This window comes from Motacilla alba, chromosome 5, assembly GCF_015832195.1.
Source record: "Motacilla alba alba isolate MOTALB_02 chromosome 5, Motacilla_alba_V1.0_pri, whole genome shotgun sequence".
Taxonomy (NCBI): domain Eukaryota; kingdom Metazoa; phylum Chordata; class Aves; order Passeriformes; family Motacillidae; genus Motacilla; species Motacilla alba.
This window is the reverse complement of record NC_052020.1, coordinates 29,465,579-29,492,496: the sequence shown is the minus strand read 5'-3', so window position 1 is coordinate 29,492,496 and position 26,918 is coordinate 29,465,579. Positions and strand designations below refer to the sequence as shown.

The 26,918-nt window shown below is 40.7% G+C and overlaps 1 protein-coding gene across 6 annotated transcripts in view; it reads right to left on the bottom strand.

The window, feature by feature from the left end:
• Positions 1 to 26,918, bottom strand: part of PLEKHH1 (pleckstrin homology, MyTH4 and FERM domain containing H1) — a 54,289-nt gene that overhangs the window by 16,016 nt on the left and 11,355 nt on the right. For all 6 annotated transcript variants that reach the window (XM_038139306.1, XM_038139307.1, XM_038139309.1 and 3 more), the window contains 17 exons: positions 23,143 to 23,205; positions 19,945 to 20,094; positions 17,056 to 17,139; positions 15,457 to 15,538; positions 11,985 to 12,991; positions 9,525 to 9,603; positions 8,862 to 8,950; positions 8,206 to 8,356; positions 7,002 to 7,141; positions 6,224 to 6,334; positions 5,576 to 5,662; positions 4,460 to 4,621; positions 3,424 to 3,504; positions 2,299 to 2,478; positions 2,082 to 2,190; positions 1,119 to 1,231; positions 274 to 450 (listed from right to left, as the gene is read on the bottom strand). In XM_038139306.1, the coding sequence (XP_037995234.1) occupies positions 274 to 450; positions 1,119 to 1,231; positions 2,082 to 2,190; positions 2,299 to 2,478; positions 3,424 to 3,504; positions 4,460 to 4,621; positions 5,576 to 5,662; positions 6,224 to 6,334; positions 7,002 to 7,141; positions 8,206 to 8,356; positions 8,862 to 8,950; positions 9,525 to 9,603; positions 11,985 to 12,991; positions 15,457 to 15,538; positions 17,056 to 17,139; positions 19,945 to 20,094; positions 23,143 to 23,205 (2,865 nt within the window). The remainder of the gene's footprint in view (positions 1 to 273; positions 451 to 1,118; positions 1,232 to 2,081; positions 2,191 to 2,298; positions 2,479 to 3,423; positions 3,505 to 4,459; positions 4,622 to 5,575; positions 5,663 to 6,223; positions 6,335 to 7,001; positions 7,142 to 8,205; positions 8,357 to 8,861; positions 8,951 to 9,524; positions 9,604 to 11,984; positions 12,992 to 15,456; positions 15,539 to 17,055; positions 17,140 to 19,944; positions 20,095 to 23,142; positions 23,206 to 26,918) is intronic.

Sequence of the window (26,918 nt, the reverse complement as noted above, 5' to 3'; positions counted from 1 at the left end):
AGCAAGACAACATAAGCTATGAACTTTGATTCTGAATATGGTCTGAATAGACTATTTGCAAGTGGTAAACAGTTACATTTATACTAAAATTTATTTTTCAATTAGTTATATTCTTAGGCTCTTCTTTGCAGATCAGTGCTGAGATTCTCTTTCCCCCAGCATGCCTTTAGCATAAGCACTATTTTAGGAGAACCAGTCCAATAGCTACTAATTAAAACCATGGGATTAAATGGAAAGCTTTTGTAGCGTGGCATTAAATAAAGAGGAACTGACCTGAATGACGGAGTGGTTCTGGGGTTGTCGGCAGCTGGTCTGTTTAACAAGCTGACAGTAAATTTCATTCTGCAGCTCGGTATGTGTCAAGCACACCTGCAGTGCTGTCTGGGCAAGTGACACATGGTAATCAATAGAGGATGCCTCCACGGGAACGTTGATGAACAGCTGACAGGACTGTGAAAGAGTAGAAGTTAGTCAATGCCACAAATACAGCAACTTTTCTCTGGTACTTTCCAGGCCAGGTTCACCAGATGTATTTATTAATTTACAGACCGTTAATAAATAACCTTGAGAAGAGGGAAGAGAGTCAATACTTAATTCCTATTCCTCCTTCCTTAGTTGTGGCAACTCGAAAATTTACTCAACCTCCCCCGGTCTAAGGAACTTACAAGTCAGCAAAAGAACTGAGGGGAAAATGTGCTTCCTGCCTTCCATGCCTGTTTTACCTTGTTCACACTGTCCAGTCTCATTCCCAATCTTATACTTGGAGAGTACATCTCCAGCGGCTTCACCACTGGTCTTACTGAGTAAACTGAGTTTGCCAGTGAATTGTTTCTGTTTCCTTCAATCCAACCATTGGAGAGGAAACAGAAGGACAAAGCTAACTTTGAAGCATAAAGTCTGTGGGGAGCATTACTCCTAATCCAGATTCTGCACAAGAAAAGTTAAATCTCCAAAGAATGAATGACACTTAAAATCCAACACTTCTCTTGTAATTAAAAGAACCACCAAGCCTGTCTGAAGCAACCCAGTGACAATAAATGTTGTACATGACCAAACAATGTTACTGCCCCATCAACATAGCAAAATAACTGAAAACCATGCAATGTCCCGTGAAATACCTTAAAAAGTTTCAGGGCTTCAGTCTGTAGAGCCTCTGATGGCAGAGTAGTGAGGGATGTGTGCAACCCATCTTTACTGTAGCACAACATAGGATGCTTCCACAGAGGAGAATCTGAGATAGCAGATGGGAAAAAACATGCAGTGTCAGAAACAGGAGAGAACAGTGTCCATGTTGACAAGGAGCCTTCCTGAGACAGCAAAGCACTGGAGGAAGCAGCACTGCACTAGGCCACATTATCTTTGGTGACACTTCACTGATTTCAGCAAAACCCATCACAGATAAGGAGTCACCAGCAGCATTAGAAAGAAATACTGGTATCCTCAGTCCTGCCACATCAGAGCACACCTGCTCAGGTGTGTGTTCAAACCAGAGACACAAACCGTGCCAGGACAGCTGCCTGCAATGGGGGTCTTTGTTAGTGTAAGTCACTATTCAACAGGAAGCAAGGTTCAAGTATGGGCTCAGAATATGTGAGAGTGCAAGAAAAGAGTTTTAGGTATGAATGCAAATGTTAACACATATTTGAGAACATGGTGCATAAACATAAATGCATGAGCAGGTATCAAAGATGAGGATGGATGTATGTGTAAAGGTTTATATGTGCAGACAGAGAAACAGATGGGAGGGCAAATGTGTTTGAGTGTATGTAAAGAAAAGAGCAAATGTTTGTATGGTCAAGATTTCCTGGAAAGGAAAATCAAGACCAACAAAGACAGGAAAAAAATTAAAGCGCCAGTTCTTTCTTTTAATTTGAATTACTGTTACAGACATTACAGAGGCTTTGATAAATGATGTGACAATGTGATGAATTTGTCTGAGAACAAGAGGAGAAGGACACTATGCCATATGATGTACGACTGAGAATCCCTTTCCCTCACCTTTGACTGTATTAAACTGGGGGAATTGAAATTATTCTTCCTTATGCTTTGCTACCATGGAAGATTTTGTGGTGTTTACTTACTAGGGTCTCCCTCTGCATCCAATAGTTTTCCAATGAGTTGTTCATATGACGTGCCCACTGTGGCATTACTGCTACCAGCTGCAACAGTCAGATGGTACAGCCAGGTGTTCTAGGCATAAGGATGAGAACAGGAGGGGTCAATTCAGACCCCTGAATTGCCTGTATGGCCCATTTACCAAAAGACTCTTGCTCTCCAAAAAAAGACTGTTTTTTATACCTTCTCCTGTTTGGTGCGAATAAGTAAATATGTGGGACTCTGGTCCTGTGGGTGAATCACCAGTGTACAGTGGGATGAGAGAAGTCCTCCACCAGCAGTTTCATAATCTTCATCAGAGTCACAGGAACGGTCTACTTCTTCCACCTTGGACTCACGCAGAGGCAGATGCCCTAAAGGACACTATGAGGAGCAGAAGCACATTAGAAAAATGCAACTCATCTCCTAGTATTGACCGGGAACACTGAGAAAGAAAAGCCAAGTAAAAATGCTGGAAGTTCTGTAAAATGGAAGGAATAAATAATTCAGTGTTTAGCTAATGTAATCTTGCACTTCTAGAGAATCTCTTCTTTCATAAAGTACTTACAAAGTGTATCACTCAGTTTATTTTTCTTGGGAGAGCATCTACAGGTTGGAATGAGACAATGAAATAACAATTTTAAAAAATTTTTTTATCTTTCTTTTTAAAGAAAGATAGTGCTTTTTTCCCCTTACACTTGAGGGTCAGTTGCTTAGTATCTTGAGCCACTGTTTTCTGACCCTGGTCAGACTTTCTGCTTGCTACTGGAAAAGAAATACTTTGAAAATTTCACAAGTAGTTAGACTCAGACAAAAAAGAAGGTATCTGCTGTGCTAACTCCGGAGGTTAATCCAAAATATGAGTCACACTACTTTTTGATATTCTAAAACTCAAGGTCTGACATCACCAAGACAAAGTAATGGACTATTGGGCAAGGTGTCCAGAAATGGAGGCACATTACACTGATTACCTCCCTCTTCCCAGAATGTTGATGCTATCTATCTGTTTTCATGACGATAATGTGGGATCTATCAGCTGCTGTATAAAAGTCTACTCAGAAAGCTACACAACACTAAATGGAGCAAGTGAGGAACAAGATATAGAGTGATCTGAGAAAGAGCAATCACTTGCCTTTTAAGTCTGCTGTCATTTAAGTTTAAAAAAATAAAATCAGGAGGGAAATATGGATTCTTTTTATGGAACAGATGCTGTTGGAAGAGAAGTACAACCAAGAAAGACACCTGAGACACAGAAGCAGTAACAGTAAAGAAAACTTGAAAAGAAATGGGAAAGGAGGGTCCAGGAATAAAAGGAGAAAAAGGAATTACCTTATCTTCATGATTTCGATAGTAGTAGAAAGTTTTTCCAATCAATGCGCACCAGACCAGCTTAGAGTGACCATGCTTGACCTGTAGGAGGACAAACACATCCATGCTTTTATTATCAGCAGTATTGCCAGAATGACTTTCTAGGATTTCAACTTTCAATTCAACTCTTCCTTAATACTTTGCATATATTTTTTGTTTTATGCTAATATAAGCTCCTCTCAAAACATACAGGGCACCCCTTCCAACAACAGGCAAGTACATCCCACCCAAGAACACGGGAATTGGGTGCTTATGAGAATGGGTCTAAGATTTTGTGAAGTGTTTTGCTCATTCATAATAACTTATAATTTCTGTATAATGAAATACAATATTAAGGATGACATTTTAAAGATTATAAAAACAAATCAGTTCATCTCAGCAAGAAAAGACCAGTCAACCTATAGTCTGGACAGCTGTTTCCTACTGCAGATGAATAACCTTCAGATGCAGGTTGTCTTTAGCCATCTTAGAACCTGAAAATAATTACACTAAAATATTCACAGTAACTTGCAATGTCAAAGTAATCTATGGAAATGACATAAAGAATAAGAATTTTCTGCCATTGTACTTTGTACTAATGTACCTACAGACTATTATGACAGAACTAAGTGCTAACCTTGAACCTCACAAGCAATTTTTTTAAACTCTCCTATATCACCTATATCAAGTTAAAGATCAAGTAAATGTGACACTCAACTGTGTTGATTTTTTTACTGCAACATGCTGTGAATTCTGCTGAAGAAAAGCATACATAAGCTAGATTTTTGTTATTACTTACTAATTGCTAGTCAGTACCTTTCAGTAGCCTTGTTTGTCCCATCCTTTATCACTTATATAAATGTTTCTCTCTGAAATACAGAAATCTACAGACACTTTTCCTTCTTTCTCTACTCTTACAGAGAGTAAAATACTAATTTGTTGCTCACATTTGCTGTGCAAACCAAGAAGCTGGCACAATGTAAATTCTGAGCTAGACATAAAGTATGAAATATTTTACCTTAGTGAGCCAACCTTTCACAGTAGGTTTAGCATCACTGTGAGGAACACCAACAGGACCGCTCACTTGTACTCTCAGGATACTCTGTAGGACATGAATCCATTCCTCTAGGATGTTGGGAGAGTCTGCTGTCAGGAAGTAGGTTCTCTTTTCTGTCACAAGCTGGAAGGAAAATGAGTGAGAAAGTATATAGCTGCACATCTAAAAATCTTCTCTTTAGTTGCTGAGTTTCTTTATCCCATAAAGACTTTTTGGTCATTCAGGAGAGATTTTTCTGAGGGTAAGAAAAAAGGTGCTAATCCTCAAAGCTCAAATGAAAAAAATGAAACTCAGATGAATCAAATTCTCATAAGCTTTCATGCTGTGGCTTTGTGTTCTCTGTCATCCTTTCTATTTTCTCAGTGCTGCTGCTAGTTTTTAATTTTAAAGGTGACTACATAAATGTGGGGTTTTGCCTGCCTTCACTTTGTATTGTATTTTGCCTTCATTACCCTGTGATTGAGAGGAAAGATGCTATAACTCTAATAGTATTAGGCCTTAGCAACTTCAGTTCCATAAGGGCCGAAGGCAGCTCACAAGCTAGGCCATGTACTTTTCAAAGTATGAAAGAAACTTTAATGCTGCCTTTCTAATTAAGTCAATAATGACTTAAAAGTGAACCCAGTTATGGGCTAACTTTTAATACTTTAGAAGTCAATTTCTAAAAGGAATCAACTATTCAGATGTTTCTTTACATGCCTCCAGGCATGTAAAGTCAGGCTTGAGATCTTATGAGAAAAGTCTCTCAGAAAGATCCTAGGTTTTAATTGTTGTAAGAATCATTTTCCCCCACAGATTTCAAGCTCTAACTCCTGCACAAAAAGGAAAGCATTATGGTGTAAAACAGGACAAAAATAAATGCAAATTTCTTTCCATTTCAAAAGGGTGTATTTGGGTTACAATTTAGCTCTCTCCTCATTATTAATTAGACAACTGCCTGTTTTGTGCCAGGAAACAGACCAGCTAAAGTTAGCTCCTATCAACTGAGACACACAGTACCATTCAGTCTGAATTAAGTGCTCACTCACCCAGCTGCTGAGTGTATGGTTATGTGCAGGATAAAAAAGCAACACCTACCTGGAATGTTTGGGACCCTTCACCCCTGACAATTTGGCATGAAGAATTCAGCTCCAGCTGCCCTTGTGGTTTGCGGATAACATCACTCTGAGGAAAGAAAGGCAAACAATTTTTTCAGTAGGAAACCTCAGATGGGTCTTAGATTACTTAAATACAGCATAATATGCACGTACAGGTTGGAGTTTGCATTCATGAGCTGGAAAGGACAGCCTAAGGCTGCCAGGTGAAATATGAGACTGTGTGATCCCATTGCAAAAGTCTTCTCAATAGTAGCAGACTATATAATAAGAACAGTGCTAGTAAATGCTGTCTTATGGAGTTCAGACATCATGATTAATAAAACAAAGGCAAGCCCAAACAAACACCAACAAACCAAACCCTTTCTAAGTGGGAAGGCAGTACAACATACAATAGGTACCAAGACAGTGGCTGAATTTCCACCTTCAGAAGTTTTCAAGATTCAGCTAGACACTTGTTAAGTGACAAGTTTATTAATAATAACTTTGTTCTTCATTTGATGCATACAGTGAATCATTCTAATGTTGGTAATGCTTTTCAAAACAGTGACATGTCTAACCAAAAGTGTTTTTTAGTATACTAATTTTCTCTGTGCCTCTAGAGGGGAGGAAATATGTCCCAGTGACTTACCGGGGACTTGTAGTACATGATTTGTCTGTTTCTGAGAACAAACCATCGTCTTTTCCATGTCTTTACCTGGCTGCCCATTTTCAGCAAGTAGCCTGATTTCTCCATGGGTTCCTGGAGGACAGGGGAAAGGAGAGAGGAGGTCATCTTGCGCCTCCCAAAATACAAATGAAAGTGTGTTGAAATCAAGCCCAGCCATTTGCTGTATCTCCCATGATTTTCTGCTTTGTTTAATAGCAGCCCTCAAAGATAATTTCACTGATTGTTTGATGCACTGTAAACTTATTTCTCTTCCTAGCTAGGCACTGATTTTCCAAATAAAAGTGAGATTCCTTGAGATCAAGAAGGCTGTCTCTATGCCATGATTAGACTCCTGTTCCTTGTCTGTTTGATCTCTTACATTAAAGAGTACAGACTTTAATGCTGCCTGTTGTGAGGTTTCTTTCCTTCCTCCTTCCTTCCTCTGAATTTCCAAATTTATTTTGCCCCAAAAGTGTAAGACCATCATTAAAGTAGAATACAACTACAGGAAATCAAGATAGGTCATACACCCTTGATGCTTATACTTTTACCTAACCACATAAAGAAATTGCACCTTCTTTTGAAGCATCAGATGGTGTCTTTTGATACCAATCAGCTGGACCAGTAGCCCAGTCTGTTAAAGCTTCACTCTGCAGGGGGATTACTCAATGTCCCGTAGTTAAACTATTCTCTTTAAAGGCCAAGGCTCTGTTTGCACCCCTGTGCAAGTGTAACACAGCAGTTACAGTGCAAGCCTTACAGAGCAGATTGCACCATCAGTGGAATAGGAAGATGTTCGCTGTAGCTTGTGTTCTGGCTCTGAATAGTCACCATCCAGGGAGTAGGCATCAGGAGGGATGGCATAGTCACTCTCAGAGCTCAGTGAGGACACAGATACACCTGCTCAAAATAAAAGAAAGGAATGAGAGTCATGGCTAGACAAAAGCATGCACTGAATATTGTACACTCCAAAAACATTTCTGCAATTCACCATTAAGGCTTTTTTTTTGGTTCAAGAAGGACAAATCAGATCAGACTTTGGAAACTCAAATCCCACTAACATGACTTCTGAGGCCTCTTTTTATTTCCCTAGGAAGACAAGTAGTAAAAAGTGAGTTTTGGATGCTGACAGTGAAATAAATTTATTGCTGAATAAAACCAAATTAAAAAATATATACAAAAAAAAAAAGAAGAACAAACTTTTCATCTAAAGGTGAGACAGCTTGTTTTCATCTGGGGACATCCATTATAAAGCCTCAACCCCCTCTGATTTCAGCTAAGGTAAAGGCTTCTTCACTAGCAATAGGGCTTTGCTTTCTGTAAATCTTTTACCACAGGTACATGGCAATACACAGGCACATCCTGCCAATGCATCACAAAAGAAGTTAAGACTACATGAAATACAACTCTCTTTTAGAGACAACAAACAAAATTTGGTTGTCTCTAAAATAGAGTTGTATTTCATGTTGTCTCTTTGGTAACAAAAATTCCATTCAACTTCCATAGCAGTTTAGCCCTCCCAGCAGGCAAGAAAAGTAGTCCTAATCAGGACTCAAAGTACCTGATAGGTCTCCAAGATAGGTGAGATGTACTTACTGGTCAAGAAATTACCAGTCAGTGACAAAGACAAAAAAGCATTTTCTGTACCGTGTCAGTACTAGCTTGCTTCCAAGGAGAACCCACAGCAAAAGTATGGAGGACTAGATATGTGATTAATTTGGGAGGGCAATCGTTCCCACAATCTTAGTTTAGCAATTGCCTGAATGGTACTCTATCAGCAGTAAAAATCATCCACAAGAACAGATTTCTACTGTTTCTAACGTTGATGTCTGCATACATTCTGGGAGAACTCCTTGTAAGCAACACTCTGGCTGAGCATTTGCCTGTCACTGATGATGCTGCTCAGGGCATCTTGGCTCTGATGACAGAGTTCATCCTGGCCAGTAGCGATACTCCCACTTTACCTCTCTTCACAGCCCGAGGGCTGCCTGGCATGCTAGCTTTCCTGTTCTCAGATCCAGCAGTAGAAGTCCTGAAACTGGCATGGGAGCCACAGTCATCATCAGAGCCTGAAGACTCATCTAAGAAAGGCACATTGCTGATCTGCGTGGCTTTCTGGAAAACAGATCTGTGTAGTTAGTGTGCGAGAGAAGAGTTTCTCCAGGACAATCCCCCTTCAATCAGGAGACAGAGCAACCCAGGTCCTTCATTTCCACACTGCTTTTCCCACTTCTGCCCCAGGATTCCTCAGTTCCTCCCCTTCTAGTCTGAGAACTTCCAAGCTGGACCCTCTAGTCTGATCTGTCTGGGTCTTCTCTGGTTACACCCTCCTACTCTTCCACAAGCCTTATGTTCCATTTCATTACTTAGGCTACACTCACAGTCACCTCTAGGTTTCATAGTGCATACTGCAACTTCCTGGACCAAAACTTATTGTAATGTTCTGTGTTCTTAAATATATTTAACATTTGCTACTCTTTCTGCGTTCTTTTGATGTCCAGTACTTCCTGACATTCTCTAATTTTCTTTCCTTCACTGCACAGTTCCGTCCTGTTTTGTGTCAAATTACTAGCAGATCTGGACCATGCGTTCCACTACAGGAAAAGTGAGAACTCCTTACCCCCTTCAGTGTAGTGTAGACTGGCACTGTGACATTTCTGTAGATGAGGTAGGTGAATGGCCCGGAAGTTGAACGCGAGAAATTGGAAACTGGGGAAAATCAGAGAGAAAGCAAGAGAGCAAATAATACGAACTGGTGAAAAGGAGGAGGTTTTAATGTAGAAGCACATGGAGAACTACCATCCTGGACAGTCTGGCTTCAGAAAGGCCAGGAGATGCATTATTAATTCCCTACAATTCCCAGAGAGAGCTGCAATGTTCCCTCCATTTAGTCTGTAACACACCTTACCCACCCTGTGCTCCCCATGGTACAATGGCAATCTGGTGTATCCTGTACAAACAGAAAAAAGCCCTAACAGGCAAAATGATGGTGAAGAGTAAAAACAGGCCACAGACATGAAGATGCAGAAGACTAGCTGCAAAACTGATGGAGGAGATAACGGAATCCCTGAAGATGTCCCTGAATGTAGTGGCACAAATATTCCCGCACTAACCATCCCCAAAATCTGATAAATCCTCCTTCCTTCCTTTATTGAGGCTATCTATGAGGTCAAATTTACTTTGAAAACAGGCAAGGAAATGAAGAAATGTGGACAGCCAGAAGCTCAGGTCCCACACTGTCAGCATGAACTCCCTTTAAGGATGGATCTAGACCAGAACTTACAGCAGCTGGAAGTATCATTCACCATGGCCACTTCAGACAGCCTCATGCCAGACTTGGCCACAGCATAGATTCGGCTCTCCTGGAACAATAATACCACGAACAACAGAGATCAGGCAAAAATGTAATTCTTACTAACATAAATGCCCATGTCACAGAATCACACCACAGTCACACCTTTGGGCAGGAGGGAAGAGCCCTCTAACAAAGATAGCTGAATTTCACCATATGTTGTATGAATGACCATTAATGGGAGCGTGTTACTGTGCAAATTCCCAGCTGCAGAGGTGACATCAACACACTCAAACACCTACACACAACTATCAATAAATTTCTGTATCACAGCTTGAAAAGAGATGGGATTTTTCCAAATTATAAACAATGCATTAAAATGAATTAAGAACAGCCCTATACCAGAACAATTCACTGAGTCATCAGCTGCAAAAGATGCCCATTCCGTAATAAGGAAATGAAAGAAATGCCTGGAATGATCTCAATAAGCCTGTGTCTCAGTTACAACAACATACAGAACTTTCAGTTCAAAGGATCTCCAAGTGCTTCATGAATTGACAAAAATTCCAGAGGGGGAACCCAACTCTGTATCTAGATGCAGAGTTATGACTAAGATATCAACTAGTGTGAAATGGATAAACCCCAAAGCTAGGAAATGTCTTTAAATCTCTTAAAATGCTTTTTAAAACATACAACCAAAATTCACTATGAAATCACACACATAATACATATACATGAAAGCACCTAAGATTGCAAAGTCAAGTACACCAAAAAATTATAAGACATAAGAATTAACAATGAGTGCTTAACTTTGCAGTTTCAATAAATCATTTGTTTGTCCATGCCTTTAAAAAAGCAAATGAAAACAGAATTTCCTCTTTTGATACTACATTGATTTCCACCAGGTTTGTCAGTTTGGCCTGTTTAAGAACCTGGTTGATGGGAGTCCCTTGGGAGTCAGTCCTGATGGACAAAGAATCCAGCAAGACTGAACATTCTTCAAGAAGGAAATCTTTAAGGTGCAGGAGCAGGTCATCCCCATGTGTTGATAGATGAGACAATGAGTAAGACCAGCCTGTCTGATTAGAGAGCTTTGGCTGAACTCAAAGTTTGTGATCTTTGCATGAAGGGACAGGTGACTCAGGAGGGCTACAAACATATGAAGTTACACAGGCAAAAAATTAGGATGACCAAAACCCAACTAGACCTTCAACCTGGCTACTGCAGTAAAAGACAAGAAAATACTTCCATAAATACATGAGGGAAAAAAAAATAGACTCTCCATCCTTTATTGGATATGAATGGGAAACAGTGAGAAAGGATGAGGAAAAGGCAGAGTACTCAATGCCTTCTTTGTTCAGTCTGATGGTAAAACCAGCTGCTCTCCAAGCAGCTAGCCCCCTGGTCTGGAAGACATGGATGGGGAGCAGATAGAAGCCCCCATAACCCAAGGGAAAATGCCCAGTGACTTGCTTTGCCACCTAGACACACACAGGTCTGCAGGGTCAGGTGGGATCCTCCCAAGGGTCCTGAGGGAGCTGTTGGAAGAGCTCACTGAGCCACTGCCCATCAGTTACCTGCAGCCCTGGTCACCCGGGGAGGTCCCAGGTGACGGGAACCTGGCAAATGTGGCACCATCTACAAGGGCCAGAGGAGGACCTGGGAACTATGGGCCTGTCATCCTGACCTTGGTGCTGGGGAAGCTCATGGAGCAGACCATCCTGAGCACCATCACACAACACATGCAGGACAACCAGGGGACCAGGCTCACACAGCATGGATTTGTGAAAGGCAGGTCCTGCTTGACCAACCTGATCTCTTTCTATGGCAAATGACCTGCTCAGTGGATGAGAAGAAGCTGCATTTTTCATCCTAAACGATTCTAGGACTAAAAACCAATTCATTATCTATCTGATGTCACAAGTAACTGTAAGAAAAAACAACAGGACGTGCATATTCACTTTACCAAAGGTTTTCATAAAACTTTCCTAACAAGAGGAGCATACCAAGACATAGGAATGATGAGATCTAATCCATGTATCTATTCTAGTATCCATAGCTTTTTCTCACTCTGGAGCTATTTGGTCTGGTCCACTGCATTTATGATTCATTTTCTATCTTAAACAAATGACAAAAGAACTAAGGATTAACTTTTGATATAATGACAAACCACAATGCAGTACATTTTGACTTTCATTTTTATTCCTATAATTCTTATGTACTGTTTTTTTCAATAGATCTTTTTCCCCTTATAAAGATAAATAAAAGAAAAAAAATTGTCAATGGAACCAGCATGCCCCATTGATGTGGAACTGTCTGACTTGGTGGCTCAGGAATGCAACCTGTGATAACTACAGGTAACAATTCCTTGAGACCAAGAAGTGTTGTAGCCTAACTACTGGGCACAAAGTTAAGCAGCACTTCTCATACTGTTGTCCATGCATTTCTTACCCATGATGGGAATCGGTGCAGTGGTGGTGTGGGAGGTTTACATCCCGGGTCAAGTGTGCCAGACTCAGAACTCACAGCTTTTCTTTGCTCTGCAGGTAAGTGGTATATTCCCTCACATGGTCCAGCTTGTCCTCTCAGCAGGCCATATTCTGTCTCCATCTTCTCCATTACTCCATCATCATCAATGTCTGTCTCCTCCACGTGCCCACAACTGACTGAAGGGTCTGTTATGGGCTGGAAAGTGCTGGTCTCTAAGTGCATTACATGATGGAAAGAATTAGCCCCTGACTGTGGTTGGCTGTGATGTCTCTTGGCTAGCTGGATACTGTCTCTTGGTGTATTGGGTGTCCGTATTTTTGGAAATGTCATGCTACTCCCAGGGCTGCACTCCCTCCCTGGAAAGAAGGAATGTGCTGAAACAGCTGATGTTGACACAACCAGAGGTGTCTCAGCAGTTTGGAGATGTCCCTTAAGCATGCTCATTATTTCTGCTGAGGAAGAGTCCAGTGGGTGGGAATGGAATCTGGTGCTCAGATCATCAGAGAAGCGGGTACTATCCAAACCCACTTGTTGCAAGGTGCTCACAGCGCTACAGTTTCTTTCCAAAGATGATTGGAAGGTCAAAGCCTCAAGAATTCTTGTGGTTTCAGCTGGAGGGTCCAGTGATATGGGACCAGAGCACCCTAAACCGTGTTCAGAATTTACAGTTGGAAATATATTTTTCTCTGTCGAGAGATTCCAGCTTGATGGGTCAGACATGAGCTTCAGCATGCTCTGGGAAAGCAGAGATTTATCCTCTCCATTCTCAGTAAAGGTGTCATTGGCAAGGACTATGTTTGCTGAAGAGAGGACATGTGTGGAAGGTCCTGTCTGACACACCTCTCTGAAACCAGGTGCAAGGAGCACAGATTTCTGCTCTATCTTCTCAGCAAAAGAGCCCTGTGATGCTTGGGGCTTCAGGGAATCACAGCTCCAAAGAGATTCAAAGGGAGGAATGTTGGTCATATCTACAAGGAAGGAGAACATATGGTTAAGGCATGCAAACTTTGTCTTCAGGGTTGCTTCCTAGTGTACATTCAGTTGTATTTCAAGAGCACCCTGGCCTGTTTAGGACTATACAGAACAGAAAGGAGATGGCTGGGCACAGTTATAACCAAAGCACTATATATTTATAATTGGGACTAGCACAGAAGATATGAATAGGAAATGATTAATCACTGTTTCTGACAAAAGTGAAATTAAGGGCTTCCTAATGAAATTAGGCATTTGAAATTTACAGAAGGAAGGTTTTTTTCCCAGACAAAAAAACAAACAGAATGCTGCAGACAGGCCAGAAAAACTAATGTATCAGTAGTACAGGAGTTCTGGCCTAGGAACTTCCTAAACTACTCAGAGCAGAAGCTGAAAGTGTATATGGAGAGAAGGACAGCTTGCATTATTTTGTATGGTCCTTCGTGGAACGTGAACAGCCAATCAGGAGTTGGGATACTGGCCTAGGCAAGCTTTCAGTCTAATGTAATGTAGGAGTTTTTATTCTGACCTATATAATTATGCCTCCTCTCTTAAAACATGAGAAGGAAGTGCACCTCTCCACACAACACTTTGTCAAATACATCAAAGTGGCCAGAACACTGCTTAGCATGGCTTTTGGCTTTAGTAGACCTGCAGTGATTTAACTCATCAAATAATCTGGTATGATTCCATGCATTCCCAGGGGCTAGATGGGGCTTCCAGCAAAGGTATGGAGACCTTTTTAAACATCACAGCAACTGGGGAATTTACTCACTTTTCAAGAATTTCCCTAGAGCTTTTTGTTATCCTTTTGTGATATATAACCCCCACAGTGCTTTATGTAATGAAGTTTTATAATAGTTACTTATATGGTTTTCCTGTAAAATCTTCCCTTTTTTAGTTCTTTCCTTGCCCTTTCATTTGCTATGTTAGAGGATGACATAAAAAATAGATACTAGGTTGTGCTTTCTACTTAGTACTTAGACTTTGCACTTACTGTATTTTCTTCCTTTCCATAATTATTAAAGATTATCTGAGTTCTACAATTTCCACCAAATAGCAGCTTTAGAATATAAGAAAGCAGGGATAAAACTTGGAATGGCAGAGGATGTTTGATTGACCTTGGCATTTATATTTATTTCAGCCTGACTGAAAAAGAACCAAATCATTAGATGCTTTGGAAATTGCAAAATATGGGTGAGCGTGACTCTGCACAGCTACTGCTGAAAATGCTGCCTGAACATCAAACTCTATGGGTATTGCTTAACCACCCGTGGGATTTACAAGGAAATGGAAACAAACTGAAGACAGAAAGTTACAGAGGGAAGAGCAAAGAGCAGAATAAATTACTGTTGGCAGCGGAGAGGATGAAACCTGCTCTTGGAAACAGCTGAGAAAAAGACAATCATGAGAGCATGACCTTGGCACTTGATTCACAAGGAACTGAATGTTAGCAAAGCTAACACATAACAACGGCACACAAAAATCCTGGCACATATTTTCCCCTGACCCCAAGGTAAATCATTAGTGTAGACTGAAAAGATGCCATTCATTTTAAATACTACTGCTATTTTTGCAGCTTCCCAGATGTGACAGGAGATGAAGAAGAAGAAGCTGTTACGATTAGCACAGCAAGCAAGAAGAGATTTGTCTCTCTGCACAGGCCTCTGACTCCAGCCTGGCATATTGAGACTAGTGAGGGATAAGAGGAGAGGGCAGTGCTGTTTACTGCCCAGAGAGCTGGGATCCAGGGCACACTTAATACCAGATTATTAACGCAGCTTACCAGGCATTCGCTTTTTGTGAACAGTCAGAGCCAGAGGGGATGAGAGAAACCCAGTCATAAAGCATTTCACTAGAAATGTGGTGGGATTTAGAAGGAATTTTGTCCTATTCCTTTGCTGTGGAGTAATAGGAATGCCAGAAAGAATTCTGCAGAAAAGAAATGTCCCCTCCCCGCATGCCCAGTGAAGTTCTGGAAACTAGTTCATCTTACTGTGACCAAGCTCATTAAAAAATAAAAATAAAAATTAGGAGATAATTTCTTTTTCAAAGTAGGTTACAACAAAAGGTGCTGAATTCAAGGCTGGAGACCAAAGTTTTCCATCCAGCCACCAAAGAACTGCAAAAACCCAAAACACCATAAGCAGCTTTCTCCAACCCAACCTCATGGCACAGAGGAGCCCAGCTCCAATCAGCAGAACAAAGAGCTCCAAGTCAGGAGCTTATTTTTATGCAAATGCAGATTCTAACCAAAAAAAAAAAAAAAATTGTTGGTGTGAAAAAAATTAAGAGTTAAGGTAGTTAAGCACTTTATTTCCATCTTAAAAGTGGACCCAGCTAAGGAACAGAGCGACTCTACTGCCGGCTGTCATTAAGTTTTAATTTCTGACAAACTTAAGAATACGTCTTCCAGTTTTGTGGTGGTTACTAGGCTACAGTGCTAGCTGAACACATTTACCTTGCAATGTATCCTGAAGAGCTTCAATTTGCTCCATCAGTCTCTGATTACAGTTTTTCAGGTGGTAATTTTCTAGCTCAAGCTATGAAAGAAGAATAAAAAAAGAAACATAATGCAAAATTGTGAACACATGTGATCCACTACACAGAACATGCCTTCATCTTCATTACTTTCAAGTTTTTTAACAAGGGAAAAAAATTGGGTGAGTCTACTAGTCAACTTGAATCCTTTTAATCAGCAACCTCACTAGACCACCCACTTAAAATATTTTGCTGTGCTTTCTCAAACAGTTCTATATGAACTATCGGCACTTCTCAAATACATCTTTAAATTTACTTCCCCGCTATGGCTTATCATTTACTCCTGTTGCAGAAATAATGCTCATGAAAGAGAGAATCAGAAAAACATTACCCAGAAGGAGCATTTGTTCTATCTCACCCTTAATGTAATAAAAGAAGATCCCATGGATCCAGAGGACCAAAGAAAAAAGCAAAAACCAAACCAACATTAAGGGTGCATTTACATTTCCAATTAGGGCATGAGAGAGTCTTTGCAAATTTGCTTTATGCCTTTACTTGAAGAGTCTCAGCATCCATTTTTAAACACAGCAGTGGTACACCCAGACAGACTTTCCTCTTGAAGGAATCACCTGTGGTGCTGTTTCGAGTAACCCATTGGCAACACAGATGCCAAGTTCTCCAGTGATCCACTTGTGCATGCTACGCACCTGGAATCAGCATCTGGCACAAACCTCTTTGCCAGTAAAGACACAGTGTGAGTGTACAGTCCTGGATTCACAGCAGGTCCCACCAAATCAAACCCTCTGCTTCCTCCTTTGTGCTGCACTCGTCAGTAACCTAAATGCACCTTAAGTTATCTCACACAGGAAAGAGAAGCAGCACAGCAGTTCAGTGGATTATCTAGGCAATCTAATGACATTACAAAGTCACATAATAACATAATTAGTGCCCACAAAGACTGCTTCTCCCAACTCCAACAAATTCTCTGTCTGTCATGTTTTTAACTTAGAATAAAGGACCAGGCTGCCCACTCCCAGCTGAATACTACTACTCCATCTTTAAAACTGCATGCTGACCCACTGTTGTCTGTTTCTCTAGAGGGTAGGACCAGATAGAGGCATAAATCCACAGGATGGATAGAACAGAGAGGTCAGACACAAAAAAAAACTGGGCAGCTCAGAAAAGAGCATTCGTCAGAGATGCTAAATTATAGAAGAGCAAAGGACGTGTTTGTGTAACAGGTGCTCTGTCAGAAACGAATAGAAACTGCGTCCAGAGAAGAGAAGGAGAGGTAAAAGAAAGGTAGGTGAAAGCCACTTGTGATTAGTCAATCTTCAGAAACTGCTTTCAGGCACTGGTGATTTAACAGTCATTTGTAGTTTGCTGAATAAAGTAAATAGCCCTTGGTAAGAGTGATGACCCCAGCCCTACAACTGAGTATGTGCAGGGCCAAACAAGCAGAGTGCCCTTGTGGCAGACTGACTGTCCCAGACTGGTGTCCTATGTAGGAACCCCCTGGCAGTGCAGCCACTGCACTTACTCACATGCCTTGAAACCTGGCAGAAAGCCAAAGACTTACCTCCCTGAGCTTAAATGTTACCCACTCTTTGATCTTGGCAGCTTTCTCTTGAACAATTTTGGCTTCCTCAGTCCTCAGCTGTTTCTGTACCAAAAAATCAAAACCAACATTAGATGCATTAGGAGAGTACAACTGTTCTCAGTGAGTTACTGCAACAGGAGTGACTGAAACACAGACACTCCCATTCCAGACATAAGATTTAAGATGGCTACTTGAATACAATTTTTCAGCTGGCCTCTGAAAAAAAAAAACAAGCTCTAATTTGTCTTACATGGTCCCTAGAATCAAATTCAGAGGCTTGTTTCAAAAGTTTGTTGTGTAATAGCAAAATCCAGGTCAAGTAACAAACCTACAACAGTTTGAGTAGAGTCTGCAACTTTTTCTGTTTCAGATGGTTTTGCAATGTTGCTGTTTGCTGTTGAGTATCTGTAGTGTTCCCCCACCCTACATCCACATTATTGGACAAAGCTAGTAAGAATTAAGCAGTGCCTATAACTGATTCGTAAAATACCAATCATTCCAAGCAAAAGGGATTCAGTTGCTGTAAGCATGAGTCTAGAGCAGAACCTTTCAAGGTGCACAAGATGCAAGTACCAACAACATATTTAACTCATACACACACATACACACACATACAATATTCTCATTGAGAAAGTAAATTAAAAAAAAAAAAAGCTTCACAACCTGACCTTGAAAAATATCAAGATCATGCTTAAGATCTTCTAGGAGGATTTCAGATGCTGTAAGTGGTTGTATGTTTACATATCCATTTGAACAGGTTCTAGTCCACACAAAGAGGTTATGGCAATACTGTTGATTTGCACTATGATCATTGTTCCCCCAAGTATCTGCTTGGGTAATATTGCTACATCATTTTTGCAGCTGTGTTTTCTCAGCTGTGTTTTTAACTTTCCAGAAAATATCCTTTGAAAGATGCTGAATTAACACTACGATCAGCTGATGCTTTCTGTTTCATCTTCTGAGTGGCTTCATCAGAAGCAACATCACTGAAAAATCTCCTATCTACATAATGATTTAAACAACTGCAAGAAGAAATCAGTTCTGGGAGCAACAGAGGGAGGAAGAGAGAAGGACAATATGCTGCATGTCACATCAGCCCTGGTTTCTCCAATTAAGGGGCAAAGATAATGCCTTCTGGTTGCTTCTAGTTGCTGGTGGTTTCCCTCTTCTATTGTTTTTTCTGAAGTAAAAAAATACCAGCAATTATAATAATAAAAAATGTCAGTTCTTCCCCCCACTTCAAATTTTTCACACGGATAAATAGACCCCACAGAATTTCCCACATTTTCACATCACTTTTAATCACCACGTGCTATTTATCACTACAACTGCACATTTAAGGGCTCTTATTCATGTATGTTTGCTGACTTTAAAGTAGGCCCAAGCAACATTATAGGCAGCTGTAACATTTGTAGTTGAGCATAATGAAATAAAAGCAATCAAATCAGATGCTTCAAGAAGATTTATTTAGGGTTTTTTTTTTTTTTTTCCTTTTTTTCTTTTATATGACTGTGTGTGATCCTAATTACCAAGTCTCAACCTCTGCAGGAGTTAGCATACTAGATGTGCCTACAGGTCTGAAATGATCCGGCACATATAGTAGGTCTACCAACTCTGAAGGTCCATTACATGGGAGCTTGCTTTGAATCCCTAATGACCTGGACTTGTCCTGGAACACGGTCCAAGAGGTAAAAGATGCAGTTCACCACATAGTGCAGTAATCTGAAATGCCAAGACTTTATTTAGGGTTCTAAAGTCGAACAGTGACACGATGACAGCATTGTCACCATGTGCAGTAAGCCCTGCCTCTAAGCAGAACCACTAAGCAATTCTAAGCAATTCACTCAGGCACAGCAGTCATAGATGCAGTTACTGTGCTTTAAGTTCCAAAAGCAATTAGAGATTCTTTGTGTCCCACACTATTGTGCAGCCCAAACATGACCTCAGTGCTCTCTTAATGATACTCTGAACTCCATGACTCTTCCCATCCCAGTGAAAACAAAAGGATGCCTTACAGGGACCCTTAGTAACCTTCTAGCCCTGCCACCATCCCATCCCATTCTGAAATTAAATGTGACTCTGATAACGAGTATTTCTTGTCTAGAATTGCCAAGCTTTGGCTTTCATTTCTAGATCTTGTTGCTGGAACAAGATTTCTACTAACAGTCCTTGAAATAAGTGACAATGAGTTCAATGTAACTCAAATGGCTGAGTAAATTTTTTTTGGTAAAATTTTACTTCTATTTAAGTTATTTAATTAGCAACACATGAGAATACCTCATTCCTCATGTTATAAAAACCACAGGGCAAGGCCTTTACTAGAACTGAAATACAAGCCCTGCTGTAAATGTAGCACCTTCCTTCCTCCAACTGAAAAAGGGAGAGACTAAGAACTATCCATACTGAGAAACAGTTGCTCTTTCATGATGACATCTGACAAGAGATGAACTATGCTGGAGGACTGCTGAAGACTGGGAAAAGACCCTTCCCAAGAAGCAGCATGAACAGAGTCAGAGATGGGCTACACAATGGTTTTGCAAAGCAATCACTGTGCCAAAAAGCCAGAGAAACACTGTGACCAGACTGTAGCATTATAATATAGGGGCTCAGCACTAACATAAGGAAGCCCTTTAGCACATTGACTGATCTCCAACAATGAAGAAACATGGGCTGCTGAAGCTGAGTGGATGTTTTGTCCAAAAAGGAAAGAGAGGATCTTGCACTGGGCTGGGCACCATCTTACAGCTGATCTGGAGGCAACTGAGAGACTAACTTGTAATGGGACATAATCCCTATCTTTGATATATACATTACAGAGTCCCTCTAACTCATGAAACCCACAGGCCTCCCTGTAGAAAATATCCCTACCTGTTTTGCTAGCTGTGTCTCCAATTTGTTGATCAGATCCTCCTTTCCTTGCATTGTGCACATCAGCTCCTGGTATTTCTTGTGCAGGATGCTGTCAGATTCACCAGTCTTCACATTGGCAAGTTTTATTTTCTCTTCCATAACTCTGACCTGTAATGGCAATCAGAAGGAAATGGAATAAACCCAAAACCCACCAAAACAAACCAACGTAAATCAAGGAACTGTTTGTGTATTGGTAAGAGAATGAAAATAAATGAGAATATTTGTGGGTTTCTTATTTTTCAAGTCAGGAAAGGAAAAATAAAACATCAAAAACCACAACATCCTTCAGGTCACACTTAGTTTATATCCATATTTGTGGAAGGAACATTGTCCATTCATTTGTAATACTGAAGCAGTAAGAGATGCAAACTGAATGATGAACAGATAAATGCATCATGGGTTATGAGATATTACAATCAAATTATTTATCAAAGACACCATATGGGCACCATAGTCTCCATACACATATGGACATAGTACATCCCACCTTTCTCCTTTGCAGTATCATGGCCAGTTTTTTACCTCACTACCAAGGTATATACTCCAAACTTCTGGCCATTTGCTTCAGATTAAAATTTCTATAGGAAAATGTACTATGGAGGTCACTCATCCTCCTATCCCCAGCTTAAGACATTGTTTTGGCAATTCCTGTCTTACTGCCAAGTCTTTTCTCCAGACCTGCTAAGGAGTTACAGTGTTTGATATTTCTAAAGATTTGCCTGTCTTTTGAGCTCCTGACAGTGCCAAGACTTCTTCACCTCAGCAAGAGGTGAAGATCACTGTAGTGCCCCTTCACTACAAAGTTTCAATCCACTAAAATCCTGTGGCTACTGAAGCATTTTCATGTTTTTAGCAAAATTTTAAAATCTCTTGGTTTTCTTCAAAAGCTTATGCCACTCCATTTTACCATTATCTCATTCTATTACAATGGATTATAAGACTTCATTTCTAAAGATGAATGGAATCCCTTCAATTGAACTCAAACATACTAATTGCGGTGTTTGATGATGGGAAAATCTCTAGTTCCAACACACCTCAAAGAAGCTAAATCTGCAAAGAAACCAACTCCAAATACCATAAATTTAGCATGAACTTAGAACTAGAAAGACAGAATGCAGGGAGCAACACGAGCACTTCACAGAGTCTGTGCAAGAGGGTTAGTCACGCTCTGTTGAGCAGCCTACACTTCATACTTGCAGAAGCTGTGTTTTGTCCTCCTGTCTGCCTGTATTAGGCAGAGAAGCAAACTGCCTCTTCCTCATACTGAATCAGAAAGGTAAGCACCCAACATCCGAGCCAGAAAACTAAGCCTGCTGAGTCGGATGTGCTTTCATTAGAGTTTAGGGTGATTATAGTAAAAAGAAATGGCCCCTCCTTCCTGTCTGATGCCCAAATGCTGACTCTGTACTAGAGGCTCAGCGAGGGGACTGCAAACATGTGATTTCCTTAATTGAGCTTGGCAGCTCCAGGGAGTCCATTGAATTAACAAATCCAACCCCCCAGACTCCTGGAGAGAAAGATAACAAGGGATTTTGCACTTGATGTGGAGCTCTCTCATTTGTTGGCTGCTTCTCATTCACAGTGAGTGCATTCATTAGCGGAAGGGAATGGTCCTACTCTTATGCTGTCACTTCTTCAGGCTGCCAGGCAGCAATGTAACATTTCTCTAGGAACACTTATCTCTGGATGTGGATAAGGCTGCTGAAAAGGCAAACATTGAAGGTTGCTAGTCTTTAGGACCTGCTAACATGAGAACTGCTGGTGGCAAGTGAGTGAAGGCAACCTTCATTTCTGCTACACCTTTCCCAGCCAAGCTCTCCCTTTCCTGCCCATTCTTGGACCTGGATTTGACTTGCTCTCCATCTTGTCCCTTGCTGTCATTGCATCTTATCATATCTTGGGCACTCTGCACCTGTCATTGAGGTGTCTGCTAGTATGAAACCTTCACTGGCCAGTGGCAATCACTGTAGTTCCTGATGATGCTGTCACAGCTGTCACTTTTGCCTGTATTGTGTTACCTCTGCCGGTCTTGGTTGGGTGTGAACTTACTGATACCACTCTCAAGAACAACTCTTGTTCTTTACTGGTAGTTGCTGGTCTAGCATAGAAGCCAACAGCAGGGTGTCAAGACACAGCATCTTTCCTAGAATTAAGCTGGTCAGTAAAAAATCTTGATGTCAGCATTAAACTGGTGGGGAAAAATATGTTCTGCAGACAGAACACCTTTCCAGGAACTCCAAGTTCTTGATTCCCACGTGATATGTCTCCCAGTGCTTATAACACTGCCAATTCAGTCCTTCACTTCTGAAATCATCTTTGACAGTCATTCTTGGCTGTGTGGCTTTTATTTCTGCCCTTCAACCCATGAGTTAGTGCTCAGTCCTGCAGCTCTTGTCCAGCTGGAGGGAGCTCATTCACTTCAAGTCTTCCCTTTAGCAGTGATCTGCAGTGATCCAAGAGCTCAAACCACCTGGCTCCTCTTGGCTCCTTTGTTTCAACAATACTCCTTAAAGTGCAGAATGTTTGCCTGTTCACAAGCTGAAGTATGCCTCTCTCCACTTCTCCATCATTCAAGAAGCACAGAAGAACTAGTTTAGACAATATGCCTAATTTTTAGATGATTACAGTAATAGACAATTAATTCAGCTCTTACTATTTTTCTCCATGGGCTCCTGAGCCAGAGCAGTAATTACTAAAAAGTCCAAAACAAGTGATAAGGGTGTGTCTGCAAAACCTACTTATTTCACAGAACCTTTTCTACCTGTAGACAAGTCCTCACCAGTACTCTTAAGTATTTGTTTCCTGAGGACCTGCCAAGCAGCCTTATCTTTGCAATTTAATCCTGAGGTACAACATCCCCTTCCTTTTCCACAACCAAACATGCCTATCATGCATGAGAGGGTAAAGGCTATGAAGCTGACAGGAAGGTGTAAGGCGCTTGTTTTCACTTAGGGTTCAACATATTCAGGGACCTGCCCACAGCTAACGCTCACAGACTGGGAAGTAGACCAGAAAATCCATTCACCACTGTAAATCAATGTTTCCCTAGCAGGGCATAGCACGGCAGATTGCTGTCTGTATGCTAGACTGGAAGGAATTTAGAGTGAGTTAAGTCTGCTGGACTTGTACCAGAGCCATCATCAAAGAATCTCTTACCTGTTTCTCTGCATCCTCAGCTCTTTGCTCTGCTTCTATCACTCTCTGTTCCAATTCCTGCATCTTCAGAGGCAGAAAAGAAAGAAGAGGGGGAAAGAAAGAAAATAAATTAACATCACCTGGAAATTCATGTTTTACTCAGCACTTGTGCAAGCTTACAGATCTTTGGCATGTTTTGAGTTGACTGGACAGCTTTGACCAGCTGGAAGGGAAAAAAAAAGCCTTTGACCTTTTCCAGTCTTCTGCCCTACTTTGAATACACCGGAACCATTTTCTCATTAGTGAGCTTCATCATTCATTACATGGGTCAAAGGAACAGTGCCAAAGTCTTGACCTCATCTCTACAATTTACACACTGTAGGCTGTCCCTGCAAGGAGCCTGTCTACAGTGCACCATTCTTCCCTGATCTTATTTCAGCTAGGATTCATTTACAATGGTAAATAAAAATGAATATATCTTGGAAAGCTCACAGCAGGTTCTCTATAATATTACATTATAACCACTGAATACTTTGCTTTGGTTTCAAAAGCATCATAGACTTACGATGCTGAATGATCTTAACAATGATCTTAATTTTCCTATGCTTCTTTTCTTTTTAAAGAGCTTTGCAATCTGCCAGTTATGTGATTCAACATCTGAACATTGCTGTTATCGAAGTCAAAGGACACTGAGTTGAATTTTATCCCGAACGTTTATTAGTCTCTTCATTCTCATAAAATTCAGATATACCTGGGGTTCTTCTAATAATTTACCAGCAGAGCCCTTTTTTTGGTGGGTTGTGGTTGGTTTGGGGGATGTTTTGGTGGTTTTCTTTTAATTGATTGTTTGGTTTTGTTTTAATTTTTTCTTTAAATATCAACCTAGTCTCTCATTTGGTGTTTGCCAAGATCATCTTCATCTGGCCTGCTTCAATTGGTCTCAGATTTAAGCCCAGTAATATGAAGTCAGCGACACTAAGTTTTATCCACCAAGATACAAAATTTGAGGAATGCTTCATGGACTTTACTGCACATACTTATGTTTTACAATGGAAAGAATGACATAAAAGAATCTTCAGAAGATTAAAAGAATCATGCTTAAAGAAAAACTATAAAGGGAACTAAGCTCCTTTGCTCTCCAATGCATTTTTGATAAAGCACTGGAGCCAAGAATTCAGGTTGGTCACTAACAGGACCAGACCAATATATCTGAAAATTGACTTATTCCTCTTGGGTTGATCACCCAGAATGGACGTGGCAGCATTCCCATTTCCATTCCTTCATATGGCAGCAAGACAACTCTTCTTTCCATACATGCTCACTGACACAAAAGCAGACTGACCCCTACCAGCAAACATATCAAAAGGCACATACATGTAGACACCTCAGTAATCACATAACTAGAAAAGCAATGACATAAATTAAAACAATGAAGATCAAAACCTGCTACATTTAGCATGATACCTCTCACATCTGCTTTCTCAGTGGAACAATCAAATACAACAGTCTCTGTAACTTAATATCCAAATCAAGGATGCTTCTTTGGCAGAAGAACAAGGAGATGCCACAGAGCAATACAAAGCTGCTCTGACCAAAGAACCTTCTTGAAGACTGAGCTCCAGGCAACTTAACACGAATAGCAGTGGTCTGTGCTTCATGACTATGAGTCTCCTTCAGAATAGTGATGTACTCATGCATTTATCTTTTGGTCTCTGGACAGTCTTCACCACAGACAGGTAGCAGCAAAACATATTGGCAGAAGAAAGATGCTAAACATAACTATTGGGGATACATAACATGCTTTGTGAAACAAAGAGTGTTTAAGACAGTAGTTTCAGAATGAATGGTCTCTCCTAGTTTTCTGATTCATTGACAGGGTCTACACTTACAGCGCAGATTAAATTCTGGGCCTTTTTACCAAGATATCCTCTTAAACTAATAATTCAGTCCTCCACAAGGTATGCAATCTCCATTAAAGACTCAAGTTATTTTAAGAAGACAGCACTGTTCTGACTGAAGAACTCCTTGTTGTCCCAAAGCAGTTGCTTTGCATTGCTAACAGTTGCTTTGCATTGCTAACAGTTATGGACTTGATCAGGACAGAGAATCTATGTTGGGGCCATTCCTGATCACTAAAAAGTTATGAAACTTGTGCAAGCAGGGCGACCTGGCTAAGTTCCAGCCAAATCAATTACTTTTGTCACCCTAATTCCCTCTGTAGCCTTAAATGAACTTGTATTTGTCTTAATTTCCTGTACTAGATTGTTGAGTTGTCCTACTATGAACTGTTAAATAACTGCTGTGTTCCTGGTGTACATGAAATCATTATTTCACTCATCCCCAGTGTCAGCACTCTCACTGGAGCACATTCAGATTTAATACATACCTGCTTGTAAGGCTTTTTCAAATCCCTCAATGAATTAATAATAATGCTTGGTATTACATGGGTCCTTTCATGCAAAATGCTTTATAATTTGACAAATGCTATGGAGCAATGTGACCCAAGTCACACAAAAAAAATTAATAACGAAGTCAAATGCACGGAACTCTTCTTTCAAACACTAGCCCAGACAGCTTGTATGGGAGAAACAGGACTAGTTGAATAGCCACGCTGGCATGGGACAAAAGATCCTTTTTCCAAATGGTCATTGTTTATTGAAATAAGACAGAAGCAGGTTAAGTTACCCAGATGGCCCTTCTAAAAACTGCAAAAGATCTTCCCATCAACCATTCACACAGGCTTTCCCTCTCCTGATGGCTCAGAAAAGACTACATAAAATTGAGTGAAAAAAGTTGCTATATCTCTCAGCTTCATTTTTCTCCTGCTGTTCTGTTCCAGAGCTCACCCTTAACCAGGTCAACTTGCTGCTGAGGCAACGGTCTGCTATGCCACTCACCAGCAGAGGACTATCCCTTTTACTTGCATGCATACAAGAAAATCAGAGTGAGAACAACTGCCTGTTTCCAGAGCAATCCCTGCTAATGTCCACAAGGTAGGACTCAGGGGTCTCGTGCCCTGTGGGGTCCAGCAGGATGGCAGAGCTTTGTCTGGGAGACCAGGGGCTAAGGCTCTTCTGCCACGCCAACCCCCAGCCAGGCTCTGTGCAGCTTGGGCAGCTCTGTTCGATAGCTGAGACCAGGCTATCAATGTGGAAGCTCACACCATGTGAACTAGGGCATTGGCAGTTAAACCACTGGGTTTTAAATTCCCCATGTTCTGAACAGCGATCTAGATTATTCAATCTAAGCGGATTTTAAAAATCTCAAGTATTTAAACTGTTAGAGCACATTGTACTACCAGTGCCAGGCATGAGTGGTTGGGGTTTTTTTGAGTTAAAATAATAAAACCTGTCTTGAAATCATAAAATTAGTTATAAAGAATAATTTAAGATGTGGGGATCAGGTTTTCAAGCCTTTCAGTCACTTCCACACCTATGACAACCTAGCTGGTGAGCAAGTATCACACCCCTTTAAACACTGTTCTTCACTTTCACCATCTAAAAGTACTTAAAAAAATAATTTTCCTGTTACTGCAAACCATATTGAGAGGATCTCAAGACAATGTTTACCACAGGTTGGCACACAGCTTCAAACTGTGCAGACTTCACATTTTTCCAAGATCAACGCCCCACCCCACCCCCACTGCCCCAAAAAAACCTTCCTTGAAATGCAGGACTCTCCAGTAAATCTGAACCTCTTCATTCTCACAATGAGGGAAAAAATCCTCAAAAAATCACAGCTGCTATAAAATCCATGACAAAAATCCCTGGAGCTGCCATCACTAGACATAAACCAAG